General features: G+C 28.1%; 1 protein-coding gene across 4 annotated transcripts in view; it reads right to left on the reverse strand.

The window, feature by feature from the left end:
* LOC111635176 (serine/threonine-protein kinase Tao-like) overlaps nt 1-12,310 on the reverse strand; it is a 51,696-nt gene extending 39,386 nt beyond the window's left edge. For 3 of the 4 annotated variants that reach the window (XM_023380067.1, XM_023380066.1, XM_023380064.1), the window contains exons 1-7: nt 12,213-12,310; nt 9,772-9,948; nt 5,431-5,550; nt 2,679-2,793; nt 449-520; nt 185-286; nt 35-80 (exon numbers count right to left, since the gene is read on the reverse strand). In XM_023380067.1, the coding sequence (XP_023235835.1) occupies nt 35-80; nt 185-286; nt 449-520; nt 2,679-2,793; nt 5,431-5,447 (352 nt within the window). In that variant the 5' untranslated portion in view covers nt 5,448-5,550; nt 9,772-9,948; nt 12,213-12,310. The remainder of the gene's footprint in view (nt 1-34; nt 81-184; nt 287-448; nt 521-2,678; nt 2,794-5,430; nt 5,551-9,771; nt 9,949-12,212) is intronic. The other variant, XM_023380065.1, reaches the window with a different exon arrangement.
* Nucleotides 12,311-14,706: the final 2,396 nt, after the last annotated feature.

Below are 14,706 nucleotides of genomic sequence, written 5' to 3' on the forward strand. Positions count from 1 at the left end.
TTATGTAATACAGGAATAACAGCTAGATATCTACCTTCAATTATATCTGAAGCAGACCCTAAACAATATTCCATGATAAGCTACAGAAAAATAATACAAAAATTACTCAATAAATTGTATAATTGACTTCAAAATGATTTTAAAAATTTACATTCTGTCATGTTTAACTGTAATATATATTTACCCATGCTGTGTGCTCTTTTAAATAACATCCTTTATAATCGATTGTATTCCTATGTTTAAGTTGACGCAGGAACTTCACTTCTTTGATTATATCTTGCCATTTCTAGTTTGAAATATAATAATTTAATGTTACAAGTGAATATAAAAATACAGGATTATCTTAATTACCTGTAAATCAAAATTTTGCCAAAAAATATTCAAGTTTTCATTTAAATGCTTTCTGCTAATATTAATCTACTTTGAATAAAACAAATTTTTTATTTACCTCTGCAGACTGTTTTCCTGTAAAAGACATTTTCTTAATTGCAACAACTTCTTTAGAAACAGCATTTCTTGCCTATTGTATATAAAAATAAAATAATCATATTGATATTCAAAAATCGATTAATGTAACACTAAAATAATGTATTATATGAAAATTTTCAAAATATAAAAGAAAAGGAAATAATTTACACAAAAATATTTCCCGTCTACACTGAAAATTTATCAATGTTACACTTAAAAAACTATCAAAAAACTTAAATAATTAATAAAGTGCACATTTCATTTTGTGAAATTGATCCTATCATCAAAATGCATATAGCCAATATCAAAAATTCAATATTTCTTTAGAAATTAAAAAAAAAAATTTTTTTGATATTCTGAAGCCTGTCAAACTGCATTTATTTGATAAAAACTTACATTACTCAACTGAAAATAAATAAAATTCATATTCCAGCTCTTATTTCCAAATGTAAGAATATAGGATACTTTTTACTTAATTATTACAGGTGCAATTAAGCCTGCAATGTGAAGCCTGCAAGGGTCAAACCCAAAATTTCTGGTTACTATCTGAAATATTCCCAACAATCAAAATTGAATTCAAAAACTAAAAAAAAAAAAAATACTTTTTAATTGCCCAAGTTGTCAATAATAAATCCATAAAAAATTACCACAGCTGTTATAAAAAACAATAAATTGTTATTTCCCAAACCAGAAAATTTCTTCCAATATTCCAACCATAAAATTGAACAAAACAAATAAATAAAATTTACAAAACAAATCCAAGATCAACTGGAAGCACTTATTTCAAGCACTAGTCAGTTACAAATTACACATTGGTTTAAGAAATCAACACTTCATCTTTCAGTTGCATGACTAATAAAAAACATGCAAATAACTTAAAAAATCTCATTAGAAACATCCCCAATTATAATATACATAACATTATGTTTTATGGCAGATTCGTAAGTCTATAGTAATTTATATTAAAAAGTCACAATTAACTTGATGGGAAACACCATCTATTCAAACAAAAAATTACAACTCACTAAATAAAATAAAAAATAACCAAAAGAAACCTTATTCTATTGAGAAGAAATTCCAAATTCAATACCTGATTCAATTAACTAACTACTCAGTAATAATCAAGTATCAGTTACAATCCATTACTATGTATCCAGTACATCATGCCCATTATTCATAATAAATAATGAATGCCAAGTATACAAGTAAAATAACTACCCACCACTCAGAAGTAACAAATTTGCCTGAAATTGCTCAGAAATTGACACTTCCAGAAGCTATACAACACAGCATCTCTGTACAAGTGTCCTATCATCATGATGCATCAGTCCTAGTGTTCACATTATTTTCACTACTGCAGTTTCTGATGTAAAGAGTATTAAGTTTAGTAAATTTGCAACAATTTCATGCAGATAATCCATGGTGACATATATCCTGCACAAAATTGCAAGAACAAAAAATAAGACCTTCGTATAACCCACTCTATCGCATATCCAGAGGTGTGGACCCACCCACACCACTAGATATGCTATTGAAAGCAAGATAATTATTTCTATGTAGTTTAGAAGTTCCATATCAAGATTTAAAATATTGCTTTTTCTGTTTCATTTCTGCTAATAAAACTATTGTAGACATACAACAAAATTTGGGTAATAAATATAAATATTATTTTTTAACGTTTTTCAATATTTCTTCAAAAAACTTTACCTTTTGTGACACAAAATTGATTTGTTACTCATATTGAAGGTACAAATTAGCCACATTTTTTTATTGCCAGAGATCCACAGTTTTGATTACCAGATACAAATATCTTCACATCTGGCAATAAACTTTTATCACATTTTAAAATTCTTTATAGTTTGTTCTATAATGCCCAATCGATGTGTTGTTCTTATTCCTGATGCCCGATAACAGTTATAACAAGTACTTACTATGAGAAAAGTCATAAGAGGCAAAACCCAGCAGACAATATTATACAAGTTAGATTGTAGATGGTACCAGTTGTTAGATTGCCAACTATGAGATAGTTTGTTGTTGGCAGAGTAATGAAAGAGTAATTTAATTACATTTAACCAAATAAATATAATTATTTCAGGCGATTATTTATATTTAATATTAAAATAGATTCTCATGACAATTTCTCATCAAATATTTTTTATGACAATTAAAATGTTTCTACAAATGTTGTTTATAATTTATCTTGTACTTACATAATAAACAGCACCAAAACTTCCATGACCAATCTCTCTTAAATCAACAAATATTTTTTCTGGATCTTCCTTATCAAATAATTCTGCAATTTCTGGATCCTTCAGACTTCCAGGCCTAGAATAATTTATATATTATTCATAAATATACAAAACAAATAAAATTTAAAATCTAAAATTAACAAGCAATTATTTATTGTGACATCGTCACAACACCAGGCTGCAATTTTTTAATCATATTTTTAATTTATTTCATTTAAAATATATGTTTTCCACTTCAAATTAGTAGTGACTTGCCCCCATTAATCACACTTTTCCTTTAACAATAAAGTCATGCTGGTCATCTATCTAACATCTTTCGAGAGAAAATTCTTGAATTGAAATAATGTGACTTCTAGTTTGTTACTGTGTAACAACAGGGACAGTGTTACTCTACATGAAAAATTAGGGGTTTATGCAATTCTGTTAAAGCACTCTTTAACAGGATCTACATTATAGATTGGGGCAACAACTAGAATGTTGCATGTTCACATTGAGGAGCATCAAGCTGACATCACAAACAATGGACCTACAACTGAACTCTCTAAAAAAGTACTTGAGCTCAGCCCTTTAAGCTTGAGCTAAGTTAATGAGGCAGTGTATCAAAAAAGAACTTTGTTCATTTGGGAAATCCTATATATCTCATCTTAATCGTCGTGCAATCTCCCTATAATCAACATTTCCCAATTATGGATAGTGATGTTTAAACAATTTGGCCCATAAATGCTCACACAAAATTTTACATTTGGAGATATATTTTTATTTTTCTCAATAATTTTCATGTAAACCTTACTATTTATGTTTATTTATGTCTTGTTTTAACTTTATGAATGTTTGATACCTTAGCCACATACCTTTATAATTTTAAAAATTCCATTTTACATTTTGTTCTATTCTAAAATTTAAATATTATGTTCAACTATTGCCTGACGACAATGACAAAGTCATTGAAAGTGCTAGCAATTTTATTAAAAGTATAAGAATTTTAATGCCATTTTACTGTTGATTCTCATCATGAAAAATTTAACTCAGAACAAAACTGAATTATTGCAATGTAATATCTGCATTATAGCCAATAAAAGTTGCTACAGAAACCATTTGCTGTAAATATGTTAACTTGCTTATTGCAAATGTTACATTATATTGTAATTTAACAAAAGTTTGCTTTAAAAAAAACTTAAATTTTCATATTTGTCGTATAAAACAATGATAAGTTGAATAATAATCATCAAATGAATCATTAAAATCTTTAAAATTCCATTTTTCAGTAAATTCTTTCAATTCCTTATATTTTTAATGCTAAAATGTTGTAATTGCAGTAAATTCCAATTATCTGAGTCCCAATTAACCAAATCAATTGTCTATCTGGACATGTAGAAGCCACTGTAAAGAAGAAATTAAAAATGTGCTAGATAGAATCCCAGATGGAAAACTATTTGTGGCATAAATAATGTAATTTTGGATGAAGCAATCAATATCCAGTGAAACTTTTGATTTAATTCCAAAGGAAATAGCATCTCTTGTATGCCCCAATTACATGTGATGTAGAGAGATCATTTTCAAGGTAAAAAATGTTGTAGACCAAACTAATCCTTGAAGAAATATAAATGAAATCTCTTTCACAATATGATGGCTCTTGCTTCAAATAATCATCAATGAGAGACTACAAATAAATGGCATACAAACAAAATTGAACTATCGGGAACTGATAAATACTTATGGAGGGTGATAACAAGTCTTTAGAAAGAATGATGCAACCAACACATTTTTATCCCAGAAATCTGTTAGATAAACAGTAGAACAAATCCACAAATTAAATGATCAGCTCTTATATTTTAAAATTCTATTATTAACAACATAATATATAAATTAATAAGTTATTTTAATAATATTTAAATATATCATCTTAATTTATTAAATAATTATAGTGTTCTATTTTACATAAAACATCTATTTTTTCTTTTCAGTTTTTATTTTAAATAAGGATGTTTAGAAAAACTATTTTCAAATGTTCATCACCGTAAGAAATCAAAGGCACACCATCTAATCAGGTGTGATGATGTGTCTTGATGTGTACAATTAAATGTGTTGATAAGTTGATTAAAAAAATTACAACGGCTATAAATTGAATGCTTAATTGAGCAGATAGGTAAATAATATGTCTTGAAGACCAGCAAAAAATCCACCATGAAATGAAAACACCCTTCATCACCAACCAAAAAAAGTTCAAAGTGCCACATTCTGCTGGAAAAGTCATGATTACCATTTTCTGAGATTCACTGTGCATCATCCTCATTGACTTCTTGGAGCCAGGTTACACAATCACTGCTGGCTGATATTGTAACACCCTTAGAAAATTACATGAAACCACCTGATGAAAATGCCCAGGCTTGTTGAATAAAGGAGTCATTCTCTTGCACAATAATGCAGGAGAATGACTCTTTATCAAAGAATCAAAGAGAGAATCAAGAGAATCAAAAAAAAGAACAAAACACCCACTCAACAAATATACAACTTTTCATAATCTAATTATGAAAAGCTATATTTATTTCTGTAGTTTTTAAATAATTAGTTCTAATTATTTCCATTCAAAGGTTAAATTAAATTTATAGCCTAACATCTTTCTTAGTGAACTAAACCTAAGACTTAACACTTGGTGAACTAAAATAGTGATTTAATAATAACAAAGTGATTATTAAATTTATAGACTTCTTACCTAGGTAAAGAAGGCATAATGAAAGCTGAAAGATTTAACTTTCGCTGCCTTCTATGATTCCTAGTGACCAATTCGAAAATACTTCAATTTAGGACATTGGTTTAATTCTCAAAATCATATCTGTAAAAATTACAATAATGTATTTTAGATACAAATTCATAAAATAAAATTCTGATTGAGATTAAAGAAAAGTATAAAGTATAACTTATAAATATACAATTATTATTAAAAAATCATCTACAGTAATTAATTTACAAAAACTATTAATAACTTATTGTAGTCTCTTACTTTCCACAGAGTATAAAGTGAAAGTAAAAGGAAAAAAAATCTTCTAAAAAAAATACAAAACTGTTTCTTGATTATATAAATTAATTACATATTTCCAAAATTACAATAATCAACTGTGGTAAATAAATTTAAAACTTTTATTAAAGCCGAATGATTGCTGGATTATATCAGGCTATATTATTATTATTACTACTACTATTATTATTATTATTATTATTATTATTATTATTATTAATTAAATGTTTAGTAATTTAGCACTAGAGGCAGGCACCATCTCTTGCTAAATTTTACAATTATAATTAAATTAATATTTTAAAAATTAAGTTGTAATATAGCCTGATATAATCCTGCAATTGTTTGGTTTTAATATATAACTAAAGGTTAACACATATTGTAAAAAATACAAATAATAAAGACTTATTAAATACAAATAGAAATATTGAAGTCTTCCTTGTCATCCTTTTCACAAAGGAAATATTTACCTGGATTTTTTTAAAAATATACAGTAGAGCATCGATTATCCAACCCCCGATTAACCGTCACCTCGGTTAACCAACCGCATTCTAGTCGGCAAATTCAAATGTCCGCTAGTGATGGGCACTACAATATTTGGCTATGTCTTGACTACCTTAATAGTATTTTTACATGTTTTAGCTGTCAACACTGGCTCGACCATGAAAGGGAGCCAGTATTTAAACGAGGCTTAATTTTCTAATTTTTAACGATGCAATAGCAACAATTATTATTTTTTAAAAAATTTGATAGGCTTAACATGAAGGAAAATTCAACGCGAAGTAGGTTAATAGCGATATACAGTAATACCTCGAACTTACGCGATAGGTGGGACCGAGCGATAACCGCGTAAGTCTGGGTATAATTTTGCAATTTGTGTAAAACCCAAGTTGGATGTATGTAAGCTAATAAATGTTCTCGTTAATCTTATCTCGTCTTTTGATTTGTTCACGGTTACAAGAAATCACCATGTAGAGTCTCTCGAGTCTCCGTAGATATAAAATACACAGAAATAAATAACACAAAATAAATTGTAGCTATGTGTCGATTCCACGCGACACGTCCAAACATGTAAGCCGAACAATAGTGTGGGGGGATTGAGTAATTGAGAGTTGCTTGGCGCTCAAACAAAAGACGAATTGACGAGATTTGAAAATCGCGTAACTCCGGGTTCGCGTAAGTCGGGGTAGCGTAAGTCGAGGTATTACTGTACTAATATACTAATTACATGGGATATAATAATATACTACACTAATAATGGATTTTTTTATACTTTTTTTATACTTTTTTTATACTTTATACTTTTCGGTTATCCGACTTTTCAATTATCCGACCAACCCCAGTCCCCAATTGAGTCAGATAATCGATGCTCTACTGTATTTACAACGTGTAACTATAAGGTTTAAGATGTTTTTTTAAATTTTATTATTATAGTAATATTGCTAGTGTGTATCCCACTCAGCTTACATAAAAATGCTTGATGTTATGCCAAATTAAAGTCAAGATTTAACTACAAAAGAAATCTTGTTTTTGTGCCATCTGTGAACATATCTGAGCTTAAGAATTTCCTGACTATATGACATGTTTAGTATGGCAGTTTTCTGTAGTGTATGTGCTGTTATGATGCCTGAACACTTCTAGTTGTGCATGTGGTATGATACCCATGTAAAAAGGATGGTATTCATCTGTTAAAGCCCCACATGATGCATTGCATGTTGCTTTCCAAGATGTGCCACAATGCTCTGTCACATCACTTAGAGATATAACATAGTTGAGCTTGAAAACCAGATGAATTAATTATGTTTTGTACAAATCAAAAATAAACCTAAGATTAATTTCATTTAATAATAATTAAATATATTTTTTTGTTTATATAATCAGATTATTTTTAAGAAATCAAACTTAACATGCAATATTTAATATTATGTGATAATAAGCAAATAAGTCTTTGATGTGTGCATTTATGCTGATGTGTGATCTTGTGGAAAGTAATTACTCAATTAATTTTTGGAATTTTTCAATGTTTGAAGTTGACATTTTTTGTAATATGCATTAATTTAGTGTAGTATACTTCAAATGTTTAGCAAAAATGTATTACAATTAATTTAAATTTAGAAAAAACAAAACCCCAAAATGCAAACATAACAAAATGAATGGAGGTGTAATGTTAATATACAAATGAATAATTGGAAAATGTACTCATTCAAATACGAAAGTATAAAGTAGGCATATTTTTCAATGTGGACATCAAGAAAATAACTAAATTGATATATTGCTGAATCAGAATAGAAAAGATCATTTTTAATATAATATAATAGAATAGAATATTTTAATAGAATAAAATATCATTTTTAATAGAAAATAAGTTATACAATTACTTATAATCACTGTTAAATAATGGCAGCCAATAAAATAATTGCCACATAAAGAAAAGTACCAAAGTAAATTATATTCCTATAAATTTTAACTCAAGAAATGTTAATTAATAGATGTAATATGATAACAACAACCAAAATTAATTTTTTGTACTATTTAGAAAAATCATTTTGTTAAAACCAAATAATATTTAATGCTGAAGTTTTGAATAATGTGCTATTTCTAATCTGATGTACTTTTTTTAATATTCTGTTTGTTATTTGTACTACACTAGAAAAATCATTTTGTTAAATTTGAATTTTTGAATAGTGTAGTATTTCACTACTTCCAAAAACTTTCCTTTTTTTATTTTGATGAAATTGAGAGAAATGTGATTTTTGATTCCTTGAAATGCATGATATTTCATCTATCATACAAACTGCCATGGGTGCCATGGTGGAATCACAGTGTCAGAAGAGATGTGTCATGTGATGTGCCACACACCATGCAAGTCTTTTACACATTCTATATATGTACCATGAATACTACTGACACAATAAGTTCCTTGTCCACTCTCCATGGTTGCTTTATTTTGTGAGCAAATTTTGAGTATTTACTAATTTTTCAATGTATACAGTTGCGGGTGTTTGTTATCAATATGTCTATCTAAATATATAAAATTACTTGTCCTGACCGACTGACTGGGTGACTGATTGATTCATCATTGCCCAGAGCAAACTGCTGAACCTAGAGGTGAAATTTGCTACACAGTTAGGGTGCATCATGAAAATGCACACTAAGAAGGAATTTTTCGAAATTCCCGTGGAGGGAGAGCATTAAGGCTTAACCTGAAGAACAGCTTCTACTGTACTATTTTAGAAGCAATTTTTTGTTTTCAACCACATTTAGTCTTCATTGAGTACTTAGGTGTATTAAATTGATAACATTTCAAACATTGTTATAAATATTTTTATATATTTCGATTTTTTAACCAAATGTTCAAACCGTTTTAAATTTGAATTTGTTATTGCATATTGGTTCGATTATAGAACGATTGTTAATGTTCCAGAAAATTGATCAAATTGAAAACAATTCGTTTGATTCTCAGCAATTCTCATCAATCTCAGTGGTAGGTGTTATATAACAATTACTATAGTTGTCAAAATACTGAATATAAATGGTGTTTGCTTGCAAAAACTACACAGGCGAAGTCGCAGGTAACAGCTAGTGAAGTATGTTTTCTTTTGTTTTTCAATCAATGTGATGTCTGGTCTGTTGTGATGATGGCACAACATAGTATATTTTGTTTATTGTTTTCTTTGACCATCTGAAGTGTATACTTTTAGTATGATTGTAGTTTGTGCTTATATACAAGATTTTGATGTCTTGTGTTTGCTATCTGATTACATCAACATAAGTAGCTTCCACTAAAGACTTTTAATCCAATGTGATTTGTTATATATTCTTGTACAGTACATGATGAGACATTTCCTACTCAAAATAATTTAAATTTAAAATATTTTAAGGATGTTCTCTATAATAATAGAGAACTAATCTAATTTAAACAGTATCTCTTTTTAACTGAATCTTTAAATACTCTTGTTTTATTAACAAAATTTTACAAAATGGCATCTTATCACTTTTATTAAACTAAATATAGAATATATAAACATAAATCATTTTTACCTATTAAAAACTTTTTTGTAGTAAAAAGACAATTATATATCATCTAAGATTTTCTCCAATTCTGATTCAATTGTATCCTATAAATCATGATGTCCAATTCTTTTCACGGTGTCTTGATTCCTGTGTTATGAGTGTACAGTGTAATATATGTATATGGATCTTCTAAAAATTTGAATACTGTGGATAAAATATTAAATATTAGAAAAAATTTCAAAATAAAATAATACATATAGAACAGCCATACTCAACCTATGACCCATGGGCTGCATGCAGATCAAGCTTCTATGTTCAGCTCATAACATTCACACTCATTAAGTATTTTTTTTAAAACTGGCAATTTGGTAAAAAATTTTAAACCTCAAGACGCAGGAAACCCTCAATTGGTTGGCATGAGCACACAGTGCTCTCACAACCTGTTGTTTGTTTTAGTTATGTAATAATGTCAATGTATACAGTTCCATTTCTTATAATTAAGTGTCAGCTATACTGAATCTATGCAGGTAATTGTTTTAAACCGTATTGTTGTGTGTCAAAAATAACTTGATTACACACATAGCAGGAATATCTTCAAAATACAAATGAAAAATATTCAGAGAAATTAGTGTGTTTCAAGACAAACAGAAAGAAGCATATTTTCTATCACATAAACATGATTCGGCAACTTGTTTGATTTGTAGTGACTATAATATTAAAAAATAAAACTGTGTTTATCATTACACCATGAAATACAAATCATTTAATGACACTTTTCCTCAAAAGTCTTTAATAAGATGTGAAAAGTTAACTTTCTTTAAGAAGTCATTGCAACAACAACAAAGTATTATTTTAGTGGCACAGCACTATCACAAAATGCAGTGGTGACAAGAGCAGCGTTTGAAATTTGTTACATACTTGGTAAACATCTGAAACCATTTACTAACACAGATTGTGAAGAATGTTTCATCAATGCTTCCAATGTATTAGTTGATAATTTTAGCAATAAAACTATTGACTAATACAAATATCATCATAAATTTAAAAAATTCAGCTTTCACTATGTGTGGCCGCACACAGTGAGCTCTCCTTCTTATTACTATTACTTGGCATGAGTAGCATACTATATTATATTAAAATTCAGCTTTCTGATTATACCTGTGTTAGACATATTGAAGATATTGAAAAAACAATCCTGATCACATCATGGAAAATTTGAAAAATTGTAAATATTTTAGCTTTGCTTTTGATTCCAGTATTGACATTTCAGCAACATCACAATGTTCTTTTTGTTAGGTACTGTACTGAACAGAATTCAATTTGTGAATTTTTTTAGAAAATGTTTTTTATAAAAAAAATAAAGCCAGAGGTACAGAATATCTCTATATTATTAATACTTTTCTGGAGAAGAATAATATTGATATAAAAAAAAATTGGTTAAGGTGTGCACTGATGAATATACTTAAACGACTGAATCTGAAAAAGGATTTGTTTTCTTATTGAAAAGAATTACAATTTAACAAATCTATTGTCATTTCATTGTATCATTTCATCGTATCAATCAACAAGAAAAGTTGGCAGCATATATTTCCATGGACAAAATAGACATTGTGATGAAAAGTCAAATATAGTGAATTATATCAGAGCATGAGAACTGAACCATAAAAAATTCAAGGAAAGAAATGAACAGTAATTATAGTTATGTTCTTTTACATACTTTAGTGCAATGGTTAAGCAGAGGAAAAGTTCTAGATTGGGTTTTTTTCTTTATGGCAAGAAATTATTATATTTTTACAACAAAACAATGAGGTTCACAGCAAAATTGAAAATGATAAATAGTGGTGTATTGTAGCCTTTCTGCGTAACATCATAAAAAAGCTTAGTGATCTCAACTGCAATTTACATTAATTAATTTAATTAAGTAAATTAATTTACAAATGGCAAAAAAATTATTTGCTTTTGAAGAGAATACTATGCATTTATTACAAGGAAATACAAAATCAAATACTTCATAATTTTCCAACTTTAACAAAAGCTTTACAAGATGGTAATGACATTTCTCCAGAAAAGTATAAGATTGTGTTAAATTATTTGGCTGCCTTATCCCAGAAGTTTAATAGCAGATTTCAAGATTTAAGTAATGTTAAGAATTGTCTGTTGCTTATAGAAAATCCCTGGCACTTAGAAACAAGAACTATTATACAATCAGCTGCATTTGGATGTGATTATTGCAAAGTTATTTGACAAATTCATCATGTTCACAGAAAATATGAATCTAGAAGTTATTTTTAAAGAAAAGAGGGAAGGAAAGGAGTACACAGTTTTAGAAATTAGTGTCTGCCTGACAAATATAAGACTGTATAAAAATGTGCTTACCTGATCCTTGCATTGTTTGCATCAACATATCTTTATAAATCATCCTATTCTAAAATGAAATATGCAAAAAACGTATATAGAAATTGACTTACTGATTCTCAATTTGATGATCTATTGAGAGTAGCATGTAGAAATTATAGACCCGATTTGTCTGAAATAGTCAAAAAGTTTGTCTCAAAATCAAATATCACACTAATTTTTAAATAAACACTTGGTTAAATTTAGGCTTTGAGTTTTATTTTTTAAATTACTATATTATGATGTATAGTGTATTATGTTGTGGCCCACATAATGTTGCAAATTATACATATGTGACCAAAAAAAAAAAAAGTTAAGTATGACTGTTCAGAAGTATTTAATAACAACTAAGTAGCCAAATAGTTCAATCAACGTTAACTTAGGGATGCACAACCTGCAGCCCAGAGGCCACATACGGCCCCCTTTCAATGTTTATGTTGTCTGCGGAAGGTACAGACCAAATCCCTTCTTTCAAGTGTGTCTATTACTCACTCTGTTGCGATGTGGGTCCTGTTATTTTAATGCAGTGAAACAACCCTGATAAGTCTATGGAGAACCTTTTCCATTTCATTGGATAATAAAATTATTACTTACTATCCTTTTAAGCTCAAATTGGCACTTTCTGGCTTGAAAGACTTGGCTTTATCAAATAAAAGTAACCAAGAATCTGATGCCTGGGAAAATTGCCACCAAAACCATGCCCACTCAAGCTCTGTCATCAAAGTGGGATTGTAAACAAATTAACTAACTAAAGTAGCTATATTTTCTGTTTTTTAGATATAATTTTTCTAATTTTCATGTTAATTGACTATTTAATAAAACCATTAATGTTTTATCTGAAACATTTAGCCAAAAAAATTTTCCTGCAAAACTCACTTTGCTACATACTAGGCAAACAAAAATTTGTATCAAATTGAACAAATTTTTTAATCTGTTAGCTAGATAAGTTTTTCCTCTCCCAAACAAGTTCGAAGTTTCTAAGTATAGGTAACACCCGTATAACACGGTAGTAAGTTACGTTCAAAAAAATTGCNTAAAAGAATCACATCAAAAATTAAAAATATAAAAACTATGCCTACTCTCACATTACAAGAATCATTTTCATGTCACACCCTTTCTACATATTTATTGTTAAATGAAATTTATTAAAATATTATATATCAAATTATTAAAAACTATTATTTTAAATTTTCAAAATATTTAAATATATAATCCAGAAACTGTAAAAGATATCTAAACAAAATTCTTTAGATCTATAACATAGCTTATGTTTTCAGTTAAAATTTTACATTTCTTTTTTCATTCAAATAATTTATCATTTATTAATCTCTCTGAGATTGAGTTTTTATATAGAAACTAAAGATCATAAGTAGACTCATTAAACTCTACTGTTCTAAAAGGAAAATTGTAAGAAACTGACCCTCATTAAATGAAATAAAAGTTTGTATTTCAATTTTAAAATGTTTGTTCTTCAGTTACAATTAAAAAATGTAAGCTTTAATAGTAAAGTATAAGTCATTAACAAATGTTTGTAATTAATCACAATTACCTCTGAGCTTTAGCTTCAATACACAAATCCTTAACAGCTTCAAAAATGTTTAATATACAGAAATACATATCCTTATGCAAACTACTACCTGTAATAAAAATTATAATATTAATTTAATATAATTGAATTTATGGTTTTTCTACATTTAAGATATATAATATTTACACAAATCCAAAATGTCTAGATCCAACTTGTTTCTCATTATTAAGCAATCTTATTTATTTATGTACAGTATATTATTAGAAAATAATTATCACCACAATAGAATGTTCCATGAATAAAGTATAATTCTAATTATTTAATTCTCTGATAATAATTAAAATATGGTTTGTCTTTTGAACTTTTCTTAGCTCATCTTCAGAGGTGAATGAATACTTTAAATCAAATACAAATATGTTTAAAGCCAACACTCATACCAAAGGATAATGCAATCTTCATGTAGAATTGATTTTATTTAAATTCTTAATTTTTATTTATTTCCTGTAATCTTATCATCAATAAATAATTGAAACGAGAATGCTGATTCTAGACCAAATAGCTTGCTGAAACCAAGTTTCAGTTTGTTTTTTTAGGTAATAATGATGTGAGGCTCCAAATCTTTACTAAAATTCATGTTAAAATATTTTTGAATAGAAAAAGAGGAGATAAAAATGTTTTTTTGTATGAAAAATGCAATACAGATACATAAACAATATAAAAATGTAAGTCCTTGGATTGACCATCCCCAGCTGGAATCAGATTAAATATTGAATATTTATAACTCAAATGCGAGTACGAAGTCCAATTAAATATTGAATGTTGACCTCTCTCACTATCTGAGTGGTAGCCCATTACACTTAACAATGGGCAACCACTTGGAAAGTGACCTTGAAAAAAAATGGGCAATCAGGGTCAGAAAATAATAAAAACCCTTGTCTCAAGGCCAAGCGGTCCTTCAGCAAATATCCATTAGTTATTCAAAGTAAGATGTAATATTCCTTGAAGAACCATTCTTTCTTCAAGACTCCCTTTTCACACCT

The sequence above is a fragment of the Centruroides sculpturatus genome, unplaced genomic scaffold (genome assembly GCF_000671375.1).
Source record: "Centruroides sculpturatus isolate CEXI.00-Female unplaced genomic scaffold, Cexi_2.0 scaffold905, whole genome shotgun sequence".
NCBI lineage: Eukaryota > Metazoa > Arthropoda > Arachnida > Scorpiones > Buthidae > Centruroides > Centruroides sculpturatus.